This window comes from Epargyreus clarus, unplaced genomic scaffold, assembly GCF_041222505.1.
Source record: "Epargyreus clarus isolate Ecla_fem2 unplaced genomic scaffold, WU_Ecla_fem_2.2 ptg000016l, whole genome shotgun sequence".
Taxonomy (NCBI): Eukaryota; Metazoa; Arthropoda; class Insecta; order Lepidoptera; family Hesperiidae; genus Epargyreus; species Epargyreus clarus.
The window spans coordinates 3,499,933-3,522,144 of NW_027332224.1; the positions used below are offsets into that span (position 1 = coordinate 3,499,933).

At 37.3% G+C, this 22,212-nt stretch overlaps 1 protein-coding gene across 4 annotated transcripts in view; it reads right to left on the reverse strand.

Annotated features, from left to right (window-relative positions):
• Positions 1-21,303, reverse strand: part of LOC140748593 (isochorismatase domain-containing protein 1) — a 64,804-nt gene extending 43,501 nt beyond the window's left edge. For 2 of the 4 annotated variants that reach the window (XR_012102956.1, XM_073081425.1), the window contains exons 1-3: positions 21,024-21,303; positions 20,200-20,406; positions 19,255-19,371 (exon numbers count right to left, since the gene is read on the reverse strand). Coding sequence is in view for 3 of the 4 variants with exons in the window: in XM_073081425.1 (XP_072937526.1) it covers positions 19,255-19,371; positions 20,200-20,406; positions 21,024-21,155 (456 nt within the window). In the remaining variant the exon portion in view is untranslated. Of the gene's footprint in view, positions 1-13,462; positions 14,184-17,761; positions 17,936-19,254; positions 19,372-20,199; positions 20,407-21,023 lie in introns of those variants that run through there. The other 2 variants (XM_073081426.1, XM_073081424.1) reach the window with 2 other exon arrangements.
• Positions 21,304-22,212: the final 909 nt, after the last annotated feature.

The window sequence follows — 22,212 nt, forward strand, 5'->3', positions numbered from 1 at the left end:
CTAACGAGTGTTCGTCGGGAGATGTATTTAAAGGACGCGTCAGGCTTGTTTGGTCAGCGAAACTACAACTTCAGTCAATGTACTAACCAGAAATTTTTGACGGGGATCAGTTCATGATCCCTTAATTTGTTACTCATTTAAATATACCCTTTCTACACTCACAACCCGACACTAGGATTATCTATATATCGTGGGTGCCATGAACGCACACAAAGACAATACACAAACATCCAGACCCAAAACTGGTATGAAAATTCATCATTTCGATATTTGTTTGATCGGGAACGAAGCCGGAACCCATTGCGCGCCAGACCGGTATGGTGACCACTCCACCACGCGGGCCGTCACATTTGTGAACGATATTGATAAATTATCTATATCAATTAATATTGATAGTACCAGTGCTGGGCACGGGTCTTCTCTCATATTGAGAGGCTCAGGCCAATCCACCGCGCTGGCCAAGTGCGAATTTGTAAAGTAGATTTCACACATATTTGGGAACTTTTTTAGGGTTCCGTACCCAAAGGGTAAAAACGGATTTCTATTATTGAAAATAATGAAAATATGGCGGAACGGAACCCTCCGTAAGCGAATTCGACTCACATTTGACCAGTTTTTTTAAACTCTCAGGTGTGTAGTTATCCTCGCAATGCTGCCCTTCACCGTTAAAACTAGTAATCATTCATTTATAAGTACCACGCTATCACTGCTTACGATCACTTGAAATACTAAAAAGCACCATTTTTACGTCATCTAGTAGTCCTAGGTACGAACGAAACAGAGTGGTGACGTCATAGACAACACAATAAGTTGCACCATAAACACTAGATGTCGCTGATCCATTTCTGAATCACGCTAACGAATGTTCGTCGGGAGATGTATATAAAGACCGAGTCAGAGTTGTTACGACTGTGGAAGCAAGAAAGAAGATCATCAAGACAGCTTTTATCAGGTCAATTTTTAAATAGGATCACTTGGTGATCCTTTTATAGATACTTTTATATATTATAACATATCGTCAACCTATTACTGTCCCGCTGCTGGGCTCGGGTCTCCTTTTAATGAGAGAGGTGTAGGCCATAGTCCACTGTAATCTAATCTAATCTTATCTACATGTCCATGGGCGGTAGTAGCCAGTTACCATCAGGTGGAATGCATGCTCGTCTGCTACTCTTATATTATTAAAAAAATGGTAGTGTGGAGAGTGCTGTGGACACAGTTTTTAAATGCGAGTGAATCAAAGATGCGTCACCACTCCCGAAGACTAGGATGGTCAGCTCAGATGTAAGTCAGCCAGCATCCACACCCGCACACCGAAACACAACAACTGCTGCTCGAGTTGACTATAGAAATTGAAATGTCAATTATTTCTGTGTACCCATCGATTCTTAAAATAGTAACAATATATTTTAATTAATCGATTTTTCCCTTCATTAAAGTTTTTGAGAATGCGTAAAATTAATAACCACTTTTAGGTTTATACGGGGTCGCTAATAAGGCGCCCCTTACAAAAATATATGTGATTTAATTATAATTCAATACAGCGTGGACCTAATAATTTAAATATCCCGCTTTAATAATAGAAAACCCGCCCTTAAGTACAGTCTACGACGTACACTCGTTAGCGTGTTTCAGAAAATGCACAGCGCCATCTTGTATCACTATACAGTACTACAAGGGTAGGTAATATAGTGTACAGGCGTACGAAGCAGAGATAGAATGTATTCATAAAAAACGGATAGATGGCGTTGATAACTATAAATCTCATAGGTGGCGTTGAAGTCAACTTATTCTTAAAAGTAAATTGTGCTGTCAAGGGGGTAACATTAACTCTATTCAGTACCACTAGATGTCGCTGATCCATTTCTGAATCACGCTAACGAATGTTCGTTGGGAGATGTATATAAAGACCGAGTCAGAGTTGTTACGACTGTGGAAACAAGAAAGAAGAGTGTAAGAAGAGACATGACAATTTTTGACAGGGATCGTTTGGTGATCCTTTTATACATGCGTATAACATATCGTCAACCCATCACTGTCCCACTGCTGGGCTCGGGTCTCATTTCAATGAGAGAGGTTTAGGCCATAATCCACTGTGATCTAATCTCATCTAGGATTGATTACACATGTCCATGGGCGGCAGTAGCCCCTTACCATCAGGTCGACTGCATGCATGTCTAGTACTCCTATATTATTAAAAAAATGGTATAGTGTGGAGAGTGCTGTGGACACAGTTTTTAAATGCGAGTGAATCAAAGATGCGTCACCACTCCCGAAGACTAGGATGGTCAGCTCAGATGTAAGTCAGCCAGCATCCACACCCGCACACCGAAACACAACAACTGCATCTTAGTTGACTTTAGAGACAGGCAGTGATATGAAAAAACATTTTTTTTAAATAGTAGTAGTCGATTTTTTCATTCATTATGACAAATTTCACATCCCTAATATTATTACCATTAGGCTCGTACGGAGTCACCAGGAAGGGTGCTGATTTTTTCGGCGGCAGATATTAAATTCAGTTTTAAACGATTACTAATCGATTTTTGCTACAATAATCAAATACAGACAAAAAGCTATTACAGACAAAATGTTCCCTTTCAAACCATTTAAAGCATTATTATAGTCCACAAATTTTTACTAATATCCGAAATGTCCAAAAAAAATTCAAAAAGTAATAATTGTTGCAATCTATTATAGTAATTTTGCCATGAACTTTATCCTAGTAATTAACGCCATCTAGCGATTCGATGGTGATCTTTGAACTAATGATCCTAATAAGGACAACGGGTCAAAATTATTTAAATCGTGTATGGTCATCAGTTAGTGATAACTGACCATTCTAAGTGGGTAAAAATCGAGTTCAAAGATTCCGATATATACTTACATATCTAGAAATATACAAGTCAAGCTAATAGAAGCATAGTAAAAAGGGCGGAAATTTAGCTACCAATACGGGAAAAACATTAAGAAAAAATAGTTTATTATTTTATTGCTCACTTTTAATTTTATTAAAATAAATAACACATATTTTATATTTCTATAAACATACAACTTGATATTATGTGTCATATTAATATTAACAATACAAGAAAAAATGGATGTCTATATGTATTTTCATATACTACATACATGTTGTTATAATATAGGAGTAGTAGAAGAGCATGCAGTACATCTCATGGTAAGTGGCTACTGCCGCCCATGGACACATAAACCCCAGAGAGGATTAGATATTCCTACCTGAGGTCGGCCACAGATGCGCCACTCCCTCTGATGACTAAGCTGGAACGTCTCGGAAATGTATGTCTCCCTTACCACACCATTCAAACCAGAACACATCAGCGCTTAACACTCTTGTTATTAGGCAGAAATACCTGTGGCGGTGGTGCCGCCGAAGTCGAACCACAAAGGGTTCTACCACCTTCAAAACTACCACCTTTCATATACCGTTTGTAATCAAATACCCATACCTTTAGAAAATTAACAACAATAGATAATAATGTTAAGCGCTGCTGTTCCGGTTTGAAGGGTTTGGTCTTAGAAACATTTCAAAAGACGGTAGAATCCTTTGTGGTTCGAAGGGAGAAATACTTTGCCGAGGCGTTCCAGCTTAATCCTCAGGGGTAGCGGCGCATCTGTGGCCGACCTCGGCTAGGAATATTCCATCCTATCTGGGGTTGAATACAGATGTCCATGAGCGGCAGTAGCCACTTACCGTCAGGTGGACTGCAAGCTCGTCTGCTACTCCTATAGTATATAAAAAAAACTAAAGTTTTAGTATACTATAATACAATAGTTAATTTAATAATTTACTAAAGTTATTTTTAGATACAATGAAAACTGCAATTTAAATACTACAATATTTAATTCATAAATAAGTATATACAGAACCAACACCATTATTTACAACATAATAAAATATACAAAGAATATAATACATAACATTTCATTCCATATAGATTAAATATCATTACATTATTTTCAAAGTAAATTTAAAGTAGATCCAAAACCTTACTTACAATTTTCCATGTAGTTCGCGATGATATGAGTATATGTTTTCCATTGTATTTTTATTGACGTCTCCATTATTTCTTCGATGACGATAGAAGGCGTTGTTATGTATTTTTCATTTTGCATTGTATTCTTATTTATCAGTTTATTCTTTGTTCGGCGGTAATAAACTACATTGTTATGTATATTCATATTAACGGATTCATCATGTGTTTAATGACGATAGATGGCCTCGTTAAGTAAGTTTCATTTTACATTATATATTATTGCAGAGTTCATATTTTAGTCAGTGACAATAAACTGCATTGTTATGTATATTCGTTTCGTTATGTATTGTTTTCATTTTAACGGATTCGTCATGTGTTTAATGACGATAGATGGCATCGTTAATTACGTTTCATTTTACATTGTATTTATATTGCCGAGTTCATTCCTTGTCTACCGGCGATAGATGTCATTGCTAAATACGTTTCAATTTGCATTGTATTTTTATTGCCGATTTCATTTTTATTCAATCACACATCTATTGCGATTGAATAATTTGTTAAGTACTATTAATTTTGTATTGTATTGTTGTCGATAATTTTATCCATTGTTATTATTATATTATATATTATTGTGCAATAGTAGTCGACGTTCTTCGAGATACGGCATTGCTAAGTACATTTAATTTTGTATTATATTATTGTCGATAATTTTATCCATTGTTTGACGATAGTACTCCACGTTCTGCGATAGATGGTATTGCTAAATACGTTTCATTTTTTATTGTATTTTTATTACCCATTTAATTCTTTTTTTACGAATGTACAAATTGTGAAAATGTTTCCTGTTCCAATAAATCTTTAAATCTTTGTTCAATCACAATAGATGGCATTGTTAAGTATTCATTTTGAATTGTATTGTTACTTTATCCATTGTTTGGCGATAGTAGTCGATGTTCTTACGTGTTTCATTTTGTATAGTATTTTAAGGCTAATCTATTGTAACTTGTATTTTTCGCTATTAGCGCCGAATTCGTCCGGCGTCGGTGAGGTATTCAACTTTGAAATCTGTTTGAAGGCTGGGTTGTTCTTATCTCTTAGAAGCTTGAATAAAACATTCTCTGAAGTGCCGACGAAGCAACCGATGTTTTGGAAACGCTGAAAAAAAAACAGATTGAGAATTATTTATTTATGCACGTTATTAATAATCGACCTATCGTTTTTCTAAGCGTTGGTCTGTTCTGGTTTGTAAGGTATTTTCCGAGGAGTTCTAACTTAGTCTTCAGAGAGAACGCACCTAGGGGCATCCCCGGTAAGATTCTCATCTTATTTGGGTCATTTACAGATTTCCATGGGCGGCAGTGATCACTTACCATCAGGTGGACCGCATGATCGTAAAATGCAACATTCGATACGCCAATGCATCGCCGTGTTTGACTAAAACCCTTTATAAGTCAAATGAAACTAATAAGGGACAACACAGGTGTCCCGCCAAAAATTATTGGTATTGTTATTGAATATTGAAAATCGTCGAGAAGAGGGCAATTCTTATACAACCACCGTCGTTCAGTCGTTAGCGTGATTCAGAGAAGGATACAGCGACATCTAGTGTCAGCTGTAGAGATCATTTTGGTACGCATGCGCGCTGAGGGTAGTTTTCTTGTTTATAATCCACTAGATGGCACCACAATAGCATGTAGTTAAACCACATACATTTTGAATATACGATATGATTGTATGATTTTTTTAACACGCTTTTATTATACCATAGATGTAGCAGACGAGAATACAGTACACCTGATGGTAAGTTGCTATTTCCGCTTATGGGAGTAATCAACCCAAGATAAGATTAGATTCCTACCTGAAGTCCGCCAGATACGCCGACACACCTGAGGACTTAGCCTCAGAAAATTATGTCTCCTTTGCCACACCCTCCAATATCAGAACACAGCAGTGCTTAACACTACTGTTATGAACCAGAAGTAGGTGTAGCGGTGATGCCGCCAGAGTCGAAACACAGGACTCTTCCACCTTCACAATAGATATCGGAAACCAAGCTCAAAATTATACTCTAAGGCTGACCACAGATGCATTGCTAGTCACTACCCATGACGACTAACTTAGAATGCTTTTTATAAACGTGTTTGTCTAACTATATCTTGCATACAAGCACAGAGGCTACTATCTGCTGTTATAAACCAGACATATATGAACATTTTGAAGGTGGTAGAACCTTTTGTGGTTCGACTCCGACGGCACCATCGCCACACCTATTTCTAAATAATAACAGCAGTGTTAGGCGCTGCTGTGTTCCGGTTTGAAGTGTGTGGTAAGGGAGACATACATTTCCGAGACGTTCCAACTTAGTCCTAGGGGGAGTGGCGCATCTGTGGCCGACCTCAGGTAGGAATATATAATCCTATCTGGGGTTGATTACAGATGTCCATGGGCGGCAGTAGCCACTTACCATCAGGTGGACTGCATGCTCGTCTACTACTGCTATATTATAAAACAAACTGTTTTATCAAACAATATTTTACTAATAATTTCCTACAAAAACACATGTAATTTTATATAAATTTTAACGGAGGTAGCTCCATCTGTTAGTGTCAGAGTTACTACAGCAAGCTCTTTATTGGCATGCATAGGAAACAGCGCCATCTGTACAATTTATGACACATCTGTGTTGCACACTTCACAAACTAGATTACTCTGTTCCATTTCTGAAACACGCTAACGAATGTTCGTTGTAACTTGTATAAGTATCGAAGAAAGTTGAAATTGATAATCAAAAATATTATCCAAATTAATAATTTTGCACATACATAGGGAGTTTTATACTCAATATTTTTGTAGGGATCGCAACGGCGGTCCTACTATAAACAAGAAACTTTGTTAGGACTTGTCCTAAGGGCCTACGATTCTAACACCATGCTGTGCTGTGTGTTTGAATGTAGTAGAAACCTTTGTTGGACTTCGAAGGCACTACGTCACACCTTGTTCTGCCCTAAAACATGATCTTGATGACTTGTCCTAAGAGTTTCATCATCATCATCATCAACCCATTACTGTCCCACTGCTAGGCACGGGTCTCCTCTCAGAATGAGGATTGGGCCATAGTCCACCGCGCTGGCCAAGTGCGTATTGGTAAACTTCATATACCTTTAAGATTTTTTTTTATAAATATCTCAGGTATGCAGGTTTCCTCACGATGTTTTCCTTAACCGTTTAAGCAAGTGATAATTAATTTCTAATACGCACATAAATTTGAAAAATCAGAAGTGCGTGCCTGGGATTTGAACCTCGGACCCCTCGATCGAGAGGCCGCGTTTCTTAACCTAGGCTATCACTACTTTGCTGCCTAAGAGTTTACGATCCTTTTATTATGATTTTTTTCGAGGGGGAAACCTTCAATAGGTAGCCGGTGCCGTGGGAGCGACACGGGGTTATGTGGGACTTTTACCGCACTAAAACCCCCCGGTGGCCGTTCTCGGCGCTGCGTAGAGGACTCCGGGATCTCCAAAGGAACGCAACCGCAGTCCTCTCAGCGCACTACCCCGTCGTGTTCCACCCAGGTGACTTTGTATCACCACACCGTCTGATGTATACGACGGAATGTGACAACACATACCACCGTCCTTCCCGGGGCCGCTGGCCGGGCGGTTCGAGTTCCCACTCTTGTCGTCCGCAACCCCGAAAGCCGCTTTTAGTCGCCTCTTACGACAGGCAGGGGATACCGTAGCCCTATTCTGGTTATGAACTACTGGGACAAAGAGTTTACGCTCCTACCGCCATGTTAACTATACGACTGTCTAGAACTGCTAGAACACTTTGTGATTAGACTCCGGAGACCATTGCCACATCTATTTCTGCCCAATTACGGTAACATGCAGTATATCTAATGTTGTGCCAACTACCATCCATTGACAGCTACAATCGACCCCAGTAGAGTCCTACCTGAAGATAGGGGCAGATGCTCTGCTGACTCTGAGGACTAAATTGGAACGTCTCTGATTAGTATGTCTCAGGTGCCCCCGCCATCAAACCAGAAAACAGTAGCACTTAAATAAGGCAAAAAGGTGTCGAAGCATTCTTATTCTACCGTCAGTTGTAAAATGAAAACTTACCATACATATAGTTGTCAAATGACTTTACATACAAACTAAACAATGACCATTTAAATTAATAAGAAATCCATAAGCACATCGACTCCATCAAACTCCACTTAGCATTTAGGAAACAACGCCATCTGTATAATTTATGACGCATCTGTAGTGCATACCACACAAACTAGATGACGCTGTACCATTTCTGAAACACGCTAACGAGTGTACGCTGTAACTTGTATAAGTATTTGAGAAAACATTGAAATGTAGTTTGTTAATGACTTAAGATACATACCCTTTTCATATATATACTGTATCATTATTTTTGGCGGGATCGCTGTGGCGGTCCTTTTATACAGGATGTACTAATGGGCCTTCAGGGCCAAATCCAAACCTAAGGGTTAGCGAAACATGTTACGAGGTCGATTTTGAAAAAAAAACTAACACTGCATCATTACTTTTCTAAAAAATCTTTTTCCCTGATATTTAAGGTGGGGTAAGAGAGACATACTTACGCGAGGCGTTCCAACTTAGTCCTCAGGATCGTGCCTTCAACACTACCGTTATAAGGTTTAAACCTGATCAGTGGGGCTACAATACTGCTATAAGATAGAAGCCTAAAAGTCCATTTACAGGATTTTTTTATGAAAGCAACAAACAAGCATACAACACTATAAATACACCCAAAAAATATTTTGAAATGTGAAAACTGCAAAAAAAATATATGTACAGTAAAACCCGTTTAAGACGATTTCATAGGGACACAACCAAAAACGCGTCTTAAACGAGAAAACATATGAAGCGGGATAAGGAAAATAATTTAATATAACTAAATACATATTGTAAGGATCTTGATCCATCGGTTGTAATGTGCTTGTCGCATTTGGAGGTAAGTAAACAAGAATGATATTCTTTAGTTCAACACCTTTCGGATGAGCGGGACACTTATCAATAAATAGAATTATGCATCTAGCTTTTAATCTGGAAATGTTCATCCAAAGATTTTAACCAGTCGATGAAACGAATTCCGGTCGAGATTGTGCATAGTACAGGGAGCAATCTTACGTTTTTAAAGCAACGTGGATTTTTAGCCTTACTAATAACTAGCAAACGTAACTTTTCGGACCCATCAGCCAGAACAGTCAGTCTCTCTATATTTGCTTTACCACCATCGAGCGTTCGTTCGGCCAGTTACGAATAAGGCGTATAAAACGGGATGACGGAGCGTATTAAGCGTTAAGAAATGTATGAAAACATGTCTCAAAATGCAGGGACTGGCGTAAAATGGCGAATTATGCGAGAAATCGTATTAAGCGGGTTCTACTGTATTAAGTAAAAATGTTTAAATATATTTTAAATGAAAGTGCGAAAATATGGTAGCTATTTAATTTATTTTCTAACGAAGACAGTTATAGTGGAGCGTTACATTATAATATAATAATAATATTACATTATCATTGATTTATAGATAGGGTATGATATAATACGGACGAATACGAAACGATATTTATCATGATATGACAAAATAAGATAATTATGGTATGATATATACCGATCATTTTGTATTTACTTTTGTATACAATGATACACATTTTTTTCAGTTTTCTCTTTAATAACATTGTTTTTTATGACTTATGACTTCCGAACAACACTATAAACATCCAAACCCCATTTATAATGCAAATAAAATACATAAAAAATAATATTATATTATTAGCAAAGATTATTTAAAATTATTTAACGCACCCATTCTATGAGTTTCGGTCAACATCAAAGTTTTGAAGCTAAACCAAAAATCTCGGGAGTGGGCTCTTTAATCAATTTCGAAATTGATTTAAATTCGGGACTCTCCTTGTCTTTAAGAAGTTTAAATAGGACACTTTCGGATGTTGTCACGAAACAGCCTAAGGATTGCATGCGCGGAAATATGAAAAAAATAACATCGAATTTAAGAAATATTGAATCTATTGAAATGAATGTATTGAAAAAAATTAAACTGTCTACCTATTTATTTATTTATTTCTATATTAATTGTAACACAAACACAAGGTTAAGGTACATCAGGGCAAACTTAATGCCTGATGGCATTTTCTACCAGTCAACCCTTGGTAAATGAAGAAAATTTGCGGCAGGTGTTAAATACATAAATATTGTAAAAAAATCTTAAGTTATGTGAAGTCTACCAATACGCACTTGGTCAGCGCGGTGGACTATGGCTTAATCCTTCTCATTCTGAGAGGAGACCCGTGCCCAGCAGTGGGACAGTAAGAGCCGGTCCACACGGCGCGTTGCGTCAGCGTTGCGTCGACGCAGCGCACCGTGTGAACACTATGATTATTAGTATGTAAAACGACGCACCCACAGCGCAACGTCGACGCAACGCTGACGCAACGCACCGTGTGGACCGGCTCTAATGGATTGACGATGATGATGCAGTGTTAAGCGCTGCTGTGTTCTGTTTCCGGGGCAATTCAGCTTAGTGACGCATCTATATCTAATCATATCTGGGGTTGATTACAGATGTCCATGGGCGGCTGTAGTCACTTACCATCAGGTGAACTGCATGTTTTTTTATAATATAGGGATATCAGACGAGTTATTGGCTACTGTCGGAACTGTTTATCGGTTATAATAAACGTCTAATAGTTACGAATTAAAATCAGAGGTCTGGGATTCGAACCTCGGCCGTCCAATTGAGTGAGTTAACCACAACAATATAAGCCTTTACGCGCGTTTGCTACTTTGTCTACTAAAAACCATCTTCCTAGCGACATCTAGTATTTCTTGGTACAAATGAAACTTTAGAGAGAGTGGTTACGTCAAAGACAAGACAATAAGTTCCACCATGAACACTAGATGTCGCTGATCCATTTCTGAATCACGCTAACGAATGTTCGTTGGGAGATGTATTTAAAGACCGAGTCAGAGTTGTTACGACTGTGGAAACAAGAAAGAAGAGTGTAAGAAGAGACATGACAATTTTTGACAGGGATCGTTTGGTGATCCTTTTATACATGCGTATAACATATCGTCAACCCATCACTGTCCCACTGCTGGGCTCGGGTCTCATTTCAATGAGAGAGGTTTAGGCCATAATCCACTGTGATCTAATCTTATCTAGGATTGATTACACATGTCCATGGGCGGCAGTAGCCCTTTACCATCAGGAGAACTGCATGCTCGTCTGCTACTCCTATATTATTAAAAAAAAATGGTAGAGTGTGGAGAGAGCTGTGGACACAGTTTTTAAATTCGAGTGAATCAACGATGCGTCACCACTCCCGAAGACTGAGATGGTCACCAAAGATGTAAGTCAGCCATTCACTGAAACACAACAACTGCAACTCAAGTTGTCTTTAAAAACAGTGATATGAAAAAACTAATCATTTTTTTTTAAATAGTAGCAATCGATTTTTTCATTCATTATGACAAATCTCACATCCCTAATATTATTACCATTAGGCTCGTACGGAGTCACCGGAAGGGTGCTGATTTTTTCGACGGCAGATATTAAATTCAGTTTTAAACGATTACTAATCGATTATTGCTACAATAATCAAATAAAGACAAAAAGCTATTACAGACAAAATGTTCCCTTTCAAATAATTTAAAGCATTATTATAGTCCACAAATTTTTACTAATATCCGAAATGTCAAAAAAAAATTCAAAAAGTAATAATTGTTGCAATCTATTATAGTAATTTTGCCATGAACTTTATCCTAATAATTAACGCCATCTAGGGATTCGGTGTAAACTTTGAACTGATGATCCTAATAAGGACAACGGGTCAAAATTATTTAAATCGTGTATGTCATCAGTTAGTGATAATCGTTCAATATTTTGAATTAAACTGACCATTCTAAGTGGGTAAAAATCGAGTTCACAAAATCCGTTATATACATACATATCTAGAAACATACAAGTCAAGCTAATAGAAGCATAGTAAAAAGGGCGAAACTATAGCTGCCAATACGGTAAAAACATTAAGAAAAAATTGTTTATAAATTTATTGCTCACTTTGAATAATATTAAAAATAAATAACACGAATTTTATATATCTATAAACATACAACTTTATATTATTTTTCATATTAATATTAACAATACAAGAAAAAATTGATATGTCTATATGTATTTTCATATACTACATACATTTTTTTATAATATAGGAGTAGTAGAAGAGCACGCAGTCCACCTGATGGTAAGTGGCTACTGCCGCCCATGGACATTTATAATAAACCCCCGATAGGATTAGATATTCCTACCTGAGCTCGGTCACAGATACGCCACTCCCCCTGAGGACTAAGGTGGAACGTCTCGGAAATGTATGTTTCCCTTACCACACCATTCAAACCAGAACACAGCAGCGCTTAACACTCTTGTTATTAGGCAGAAATACCTGTGGCGGTGGTGGTGCCGGAGTCGAACCACAAAGGGTTCTACCACCTTCAAAACTACCACCTTTCATAATATACCGTTTGTAATCAAATACCCATACTTTTAGAAACTTAACAACAATAGATAATAATGTTGAGCGCTGCTGTGTTCCGATTTGAAGGGTTTGGTCATAGAAACATTTCAAAAGACGGTAGAATCCTTTGGGGTTCGAAGGGAGAAATACTTTCCAAGGCGTTCCAGCTTAGGGGTACGGTAACTCAGGGGTAGCGGCGTATCTGTGGCCGACCTCAGGTAGCAATATTCCATCCTATCTGGGGTTGATTACAGATGTCCATGAGCGGCAGTAGCCACCACTTACCGTCAGGTGGACTGCAAGCTCGTCTGCTACTCCTATAGTATAGAAAAAAGAACTACAAAAGTTTTAGTTTGTGTTATAGTTAATTTTATAATGTACTACAGTTTTTTAGATACAATGAAAACTGCAATTTAAATACTACAATATTATATTCAATAAATAAGTATATACAGAACCAACACCATTATTTACAACATAATGTAATATACAAAGAATATAATACATAACATTTCATTCCATATAGATTAAATATCATTACATTATTTTCAAAGTAAATTTAAAGTAGATCCAAAACCTTACTTACAATTTTCCATGTAGTTCGCGATGATATGAGTATATGTTTTCCATTGTATTTTTATTGACGTCTCCATTATTTCTTCGATGACGATAGAAGGCGTTGTTATGTATTTTTCATTTTGCATTGTATTCTTATTTATCAGTTTATTCTTTGTTCGGCGGTAATAAACTACATTGTTATGTATATTCATATTAACGGATTCATCATGTGTTTAATGACGATAGATGGCCTCGTTAAGTAAGTTTCATTTTACATTATATATTATTGCAGAGTTCATATTTTAGTCAGTGACAATAAACTGCATTGTTATGTATATTCGTTTCGTTATGTATTGTTTTCATATTAACGGATTCGTCATGTGTTTAATGACGATAGATGGCATCGTTAATTACGTTTCATTTTACATTGTATTTATATTGCCGAGTTCATTCCTTGTCTACCGGCGATAGATGGCATTGCTAAATACGTTTCAATTTGCATTGTATTTTTATTGCCGATTTCATTTTTATTCAATCACACATCTATTGCGATTGAATAATTTGTTAAGTACTATTAATTTTGTATTGTATTGTTGTCGATAATTTTATCCATTGTTTGACGATAGTACTCCACGTTCTTCGATAGATGGCATTGCTAAATACGTTTCATTTTTTATTGTATTTTATTACCCATTTAATTCTTTGTTTACGAATGTACAAATTGTGAAAATGTTTCCTGTTTCAATAAATCTTTAAAGCTTTGTTCAATCACAATAGATGGCATTGTTAAGTACTATTCATTTTGTATTGTATTGTTACTTTATCCATTGTTTGGCGATAGTAGTCGATGTTCTTACGTGTTTCATTCTGTATAGTATTTTAAGACTAATCTATTGTAACTTGTATTTTTCGCTATTAGCGCCGAATTCGTCCGGCGTCGGTGAGGTATTCAACTTTGAAATCTGTTTGAAGGCTGGGTTGTTCTTATCTCTTAGAAGCTTGAATAAAACATTCTCTGAAGTGCCGACGAAGCAACCGATGTTTTGGAAACGCTGAAAAAAAACAGATTGAGAATTATTTATTTATGCCCGTTATTAATAATCGATCTATCTTTTTTCTAAGCGTTGTTCTGTTCTGGTCTGTAAGGTATTTTCCATGGAGTTCTCACTTAGTCTTCAGAGAGAACGCACCTAGGGGCATCCCCGGTAAGACTCTCATCTTATTTGGGTTATTTACAGATTTCCATGGGCGGAAGTTATCACTTACCATCAGGTGGACTGTATGATCGTTGGCTAATTCAATCTTAGAAAAAATGCAACATTCAATACGCCAATGCATCGCCGTCTTTGACTAAAACCCTTTATAAGTCAAATGAAACTAATAAAAAGGGACGACACAGGTGTCCCGCCAAAAATTATTGGTATTGTTATTGAATATTGAAAATCGTCGAGAAGATGGCAGTTCTTATACAACCACCGTCGTACATTCGTTAGCGTGATTCAGAGAAGGATACAGCGACATCTAGTGTCAGCTGTAGAGATCATTTTGGTACGCATGCGCGCTGAGCACCCTCCATATCAGAACACAGCAGCGCTTAACACTACTGTTATTAACCAGAAATAGGTGTAGCGGTGATGCCACCGGAGTCGAAACACAGAACTCTACCACCTTCATAATGGATATCGGGAACCAAGCTCAAAATTATACTCTAAGGATGATCACAGATACGTTGCTAGTCACTACCTATGAGGACTAACTTAGAATGCTTTTTATAAACGTGTTTGTCTAACTATATCTTGCATACAAGCACAGAAGCTACTATCTGCTGCTATAAACCAGACATATATAAACATTTTGAAAGTGGTACAACCTCTTGTGGTGCAACTCCGGCGGAACCACCGCCACACCAATTTCTACGTAATAACAGCAGTGTTAGGCGCTGCTGTGTTCTGATTTGAAGGGTGTGGTAAGGGAGACAGACTTTTCCAAGGGGTTCCAGCTTAGTCCTCAAGGGTAGCGGCGCATCTGTGGCCGACCTCAGGTAGGAATATCTAATCCTATCTGGGGTTGATTACAGATGTCCATGGGCGGCAGTAGCCACTTACCATCAGGTGGACGGCATGCTCGTCTGCTTCTGCTATATTATAAAACAAACTGTTTTATCAAACAATATTTTACTAATAATTACTTACAAAAACATATGTAATTTTATTTAAATTTTAACGGAGGTAGCTCCATCTGTTAGTGTCAGAGTTACTACAGCAAGCTCTTTATTGGCATGTATCGGAAACAGCGCCATCTGTACAATTTACGACACGTCTGTGTTGCACACAACACAAACTAGATTACTCTGTACCATTTCTGAAACACGCTAACGAATGTTCGTTGTAACTTGTATAAGTATCGAAGAAAGTTGAGATTGATAATCAAAAATATTATCCAAATTAATAATTTTGCACATACATAGGGAGTTTTATACTCAATATTTTTGTAGGGATCGCAACGGCGGTCCTACTATAAACAAGAAACTTTGTTAGGACTTGTCCTAAGGGCCTACGATTCTAACACCATGCTAACTGTGCTGTGTGTTTGAATCTAGAATGTAGAAACCTTTGTTGGACTTCGAAGGCACTACCGTCACACCTTGTTCTGCCCTAAAACATGATCTTGACGACTTGTCCTAAGAGTTTCATCATCATCATCATCAACCCATTACTGTCCCACTGCTGGGCACGGGTCTCCTCTCATAATGCAATCTCAGAAGCATTAGGCCATAGTCCACCGCGCTGGCCAAGTGCCTATTGGTAGACTTCACATACCTTTAAGATTTTTTTTTATAAATCTCTCAGGTATGCAGGTTTCCTCCGTTTAAGCAAGTGATAATTAATTTCTAATACGCACATAAATTTGAAAAATCAGAAGTGCGTGCCTGGGATTTGAACCTCGGACCCCTCGATCGAGAGGCCGCGTTTCTTAACCTTGGCTATCACTACTTTGCTGCCTAAGAGTTTACGATCCTTTTATTATTTTTTTTTTCGAGGGGGAAACCTTCAATAGGTAGCTGGTGCCGTGGGAGCGACACGGGGTTATGTGGGACTTTTACCGCACTAAAACCCCCAGGTGGCCGTTCTCGGCGCTGCGTAGAGGACTCCGGGATCTCCAAAGGAACGCAACCGGAGTCCTCTCAGCGCACTGCCCCGTCGTGCTCCGCCCAGGTGACTTTGTATCCCCACACCGTCTGGTGTATACGACGGAATGCGACCACACATACCACCGTCCTTCCCGGGGTCGCCGTCCGGGCGGTTCGAGCTCCCACTCTTGCCGCCCGCAGCCCCGGAAGCCCCTCTTAGTCGCCTCTTACGACAGGCAGGGGATACCGTATCCCTATTCTGGTCGTGAACTACAGGGACAAAGAGTTTACGATCCTACCGCCATGCTAACTACACGTATGTAAACTGTTTTAAAGGTTGAAGGTGCTAGAACACTTTGTGGTTTGACTCCGGAGATCATCGCCACATCTATTTCTGCCCAATTACAGTAACATGCAGTATATCTAATGTTGTGCCAACTACCATCCATTGACAGCTACAATCGACCCCAGTAGAGTCCTACCTGAAGATAGGGGCAGATGCTATGCCGACTCTGAGGACTAAATTGGAACGTCTCTGATTAGTATGTTTCCCGTACCCCCGAGAAAACAGTAGCACTTAAATAAGGCAAAAAGGTGTCGAAGCATTCTTATTCTACCGTCAGTTGTAAAATGAAAACTTAACATACATATAGTTGTCAAATGACTTTACAAACTAAACAATGACCATTTAAATTAATAAGAAATCCATAAGCACATGGACTCCATCAAACTCCACTTAGCATTTAGGAAACAACGCCATCTGTACAATTTATGACACATCTGTAGTGCATTCCACACAAACTAGATGACGCTGTACCATTTCTGAAACACGCTAACGAGTGTACGCTGTAACTTGTATAAGTATTTGAGAAAACATTGTTAATAATGTAAGGTACAAATCACTTTTTATATATCTGTATATTAATTTTTGACGGGATCGCTGAGGCGGTCCTTTTATACAGGTTGTACTATTGGGCCTTCAGGGCCAAATCCGAAGTCGGAACCTAAGGGTTAGCGAAAACTACTAAAAGGAATTACGAGGCCGATTTTGATTAAAATTAAAACTGCATCATTACTTTATTTTTAAATATTTTTTCGTGCATTTTAGGGTAAGGTAAGGGATAGAGATGGGTTGTACTAGGTAAATTTGGGACTAGGTATGCCTGTTCCTAGTATTTAAAAATAAGTGATCCAGAAATCTGTTCCACCTAGTCCCAGACGTGTCATGAGCCGGCGCGACGAGCAAAAAAAAAACGCGAACCCAGTCGCGAACTAATCAGATATGGTATGATATATACCGATCATTTTGTATTTACTTTTGTATACAATGATACACATTTTTTTCAGTTTTCTCTTTAATAACATTGTTTTTTATGACTTATGACTTCCGAACAAAACGACCAACATCCAAGCCCCATTTATAATGCAAATAATATACATAATTACATAAAAAATAATATTATATTATTAGCAAAGATTATTTTAAATTATTTAACGCACCCATTCTATGAATTTCGGTCAACATCAAAGTTTTGAAGCCAAACCAAAAATCTCGGGAGTGGGCTCTTTGATCAATTTTGAAATCGATTTAAATTCGGGACTCTCCTTGTCTTTAAGAAGTTTGAATAGGACACTTTCGGATGTGGTCACGAAACAGCCTAAGGATTGCATGCGCTGAAATATGAAAAAAATAAACATCGAATTTAAGAAATATACATAAAAAATATGGCATGGCAATAAAAATTGGACAAGCGCAAGTCAACTCGTACACAGAGGTCTTCGTTCGAAAAAAAAACCCTCTTTTTAATTTTTTTTATTGTTTGATATTATAACAGCTATTGAAATGAATGTATTGAAAAAATTTAAACTGTCTACCTATTTATTTATTTATTTATTTATATATTAATTGTAAAATTGTAATTGTAACACAAGGTTAAGGTGCATCAGGGCAAACTTAATGCCTGATGGCATTTTCTACCAGTCAACCCTTGGTGAATTGAGAAAATTTGCGGCAGGTGTTAAATTCATAAATATTGTAATACTCCCTACCTATTCCGATTCAATAGATAAAACGAAAAACATAAAAAATAGCGATTTCTTGTATGTGCTGTGCTTAGGGATTTTGAAGGTGGTAGAAGCCTTGTGGTTCGACTCCGACGGCACCACCGCCACACCTATTTCTGTCTAATAACAGCAGTGTTAAGCGCCGCTGTGTTCTGGTTTGAAGGGTGTGGTAAGGGAGACATACATATCCGAGGCATTCCTGCTTAGTCCTCACGGTCTGCGGCCCCAGGTAGGAATCTAATCTTATCTGGTTGATTACAGATGTCCATGGGCAGTAGCCACTTACCATCAGGTGAATGTATGCTCGTCTGCTACTCCTATATTATAAAAAAGGCTAATACTTATGTTATCCTTACATTTAGTTCTCAAGGGTAGCAACACATATTTATGTGTCCTTTTTATATAATACATGTAGTACCAACTAAACCACTCCATAAATAAAGGTTTAAATAAATTGTCAGTGTTTCGTTACAAATAACATTTACCCTATAGGAACAAAAATCATTAACCAAAAAATTTTGAAAGGTTAGGGATCTATAATAACATTTTGACATTATGCTGTAAAATTAAATTTTAATCAGATTTTTTTTAGTTAGGTCATCATTTCCAAATTTTTCAATACATAATATCTCAATGGAACAATAGATTAATTATTTTTTAAGAAAACAATAATATACATTTTGATGTTAAGAAAATTTTTTAAAATATTTTTGTCTTCTGAAAAATTACTTTTATTATGTATGGTGTATACTATGGTTTAAAGCCCGATATATTTCTAGTGGTATATTTACAGTGTGCATCAGCGTGCATGTTAGTGCATACGTGCATATTGCTTACCATGCATAGAAAATAATTATTGATTCATCACCTAAGGTTACAGTAGAACTACAGAGTTCATAGCTAATCATTATAAATTACTTCCAACTAACCTGCAACGCCAATCCACGATCCATCAAGGACCTCGAGGACACTCCATCAGCCAGGATGTGCACAGCAATGTCTTCATTCAGCAGATCTATTACAGTTTGTTCTATGCATACATGGGCCTGAAAAATTTTAGGATAATTCTATTAAATATTTGAAAATTATTTGATAATTTATATTTCAATAGCACTGATAGCATATTGGTAAAATTAGGTCTCTCACACTATATGTCCTGGGTTCGAATCCTAGGTAGGTTTTTCCATGTATTAGTATAATGATACATTATCACTTGTCTTAGTTATTTTTTTATTATTTATGTAAAGACATCATCGTACGAAGGTACTGCTTATTAGGAAAATTTCAACACTGGAATTTAAAAAAAGGTCACAAATGTCTACTAATACATATTTTATTAAGATTTGATTGGAATCAACTCCATATTGAACTAGCCTTACCTGACGCCATCGCAGATGAATTGCCACACCTGAGTCATTCATAAGATGGTTGCCTCATTAGCAGCTGGAACCCACACAGTTCCATCACAGTGCAGTTTAGCATGCTACAAATGCGATGCACAAGAACACTCTCCGGTGCAACTCTGGCAGCACCATTGCCACTCCTAATTCTGCCTATTAAAAGAAGTGTGCCACTACCGTGTTCTGGTTTGACAAGTGTGATAAGGGAGTCATACTTTTCTGAGGTATTCCAGCTTTGTCCTCAGGGACAGGGATGCTATTGTGGCAGACCTTAGCTAGGCATCTAATATAATCTGGGCTTAACTACAGATGTCCATGTGTGGCAGTAGCCACTTACCATCAAGTGGACTGCATTCCCATCTGTCATCATTGTATTATAAAAAAGGTTATGTACATCCTAGACCCTTACTCATTATACCACATTTGAAATCAAAATTATTTTTACAATGAATTACAATATAGTTAAAAACCTACCTCAATCCCAAACAAAACGACAGATCCCAAATCCGGAACATCCTTCTTCAATCTCTCCTGCAGCTCCGGAGTCACCATGGAGAACCTGGTCTTCTCGTACACCATCGCTGCATCCTCCACCTTGATGTCCTTGGTCGTGCGACCCAGGCCCTTGGGATACTGCTCGGAGACGTAGACTGGTATCTTGAACGCCTTTGCTGCTTCTAACTATAATTTTGAAAAGTGTTGTGTACAGCAATCTCTCTATTACATGTATCTTTGTTTATTTTTCAGTATGTTTTTGAAGTAGCCGACAAAATTTCCACAATTTTTTTATTTTAAGATATAAGAAATAATGAGCATTCATCGCATAGATATCTGTAATCAACCCCAGATAAGTTTAGTCTTACCTGAAGTCAGCTGCAAATAGGTAGCTATACATTATAGGTTATATTATAGGCTTCTGTATAGAATTAATTCTATAAAGAAACTATAAAAATCTACCACCATTACGCAAGGTGTTTTGTTAGAGAAGAGTCAGCAAAAGAAACTTCATCACATCTTTTCACTGTTACCATAGGCCAGAAGGGATAATTGGTTAAATAAACTAAACCCTTAGGGAATTTTGCGCCCAAAGGTCAATACTAATTAACAGTACAGGCTATACTGCATATTGAATTGATAATGAAGCAACTAACCTAGTCCGCAAGGTTAATAATGAAACATGTACCGGTAAAACTCAATCACGTTTTTTAGGTGTAATATAGAAGTTTCCAGTAAGGAAATATATTGTGTTTGTCTCAATACGGTTACGTAACAAATCGCTATCATTATAGTCTACATACCATTTTATTCGCCACTCTTACTACTTCACCAAAGTGTTTTATATGTGGTCGAAACGTTTCTTGGATGTCGCAAAGCAAAAATGCAGTTTTATTCGCCTCTAGAGCTCCCAGTTTTAAAATATTACGCGCCATTTTTCACAAATACAATACGATTGCAACGCTTTATCAATGCCAATGCGATTTTACGTCTACGATAGTAGGATAATAAAAGAAATGCCTAAAATCACGAAAAAACTTTAGTTGTGAACTTCGCAAAACTTTTGACAATGACTTATCTGACAATTTGTCAATATTTAGCAAGGAAGATTTACTATAATGCTACTAGTTTAAAAGCACCTCTCGCACGTGAACATGGCTGCAGTAAGTGGTACATCAAAATTGGTAGCATATTTTGTGATCCGTATTACGCAGTTATTATAAATGTACCAACTACTATTTTTAAATAATTTTATATTTTATGATCGAATTGTAACTACAATAAGTAATCACTTGTTTTACTTTTCTACTTTATTTCCAATAAATTATCGTGAAATATCTCCCTGCTAAGATAAATGTAAAGCTGTAACGCCTGATAAAATAAAGAATCATATTTTCATGCAAGACACAATAATATTGCTACTCTTATTTTTGCTGGCGCATTTTAAAAATATACCGGAAGGTGTGGAAATGTAAGAAATAGTACATTACAATACGAGGACGAAAAATTTTTTTCTGACAAGTGTGAGTTTGCAGGGCGAGCCGCAGGCGAGGACTGCAATCACACGAGTCAGAAAAACATTTTTCGTCCGCGTGTTGTATAAAATTTTATATTACGGGGTCGGAAATGGGGGTTTTGCGCACGCGAAGCGTGCGTAAAACGTCCATTTACGCACGCCGTGATATAAAGATTGTTTTGTAATAAAAACGTAATTATGAAATATGCGATTTTAAAACATCTGCTAATCGAGTTGGATCACTTGACATTTGACAACCACATAGATTAACAATTAGAGCAAAGATGATATGAATTAATAATAAAATAAAAACACCATGCTACTGATAGAGTGAGAAAATACTGTAATAATTTATCTTAAACTTTTATTAGTACCGAAAATATTTCTCATTCAAAAAAGAAAAAAAATGTTATATTATATTTATGCCTGATTTAGAAGAGTGTAAATAACGCGCATAAGAACAGACGCGTTATTCT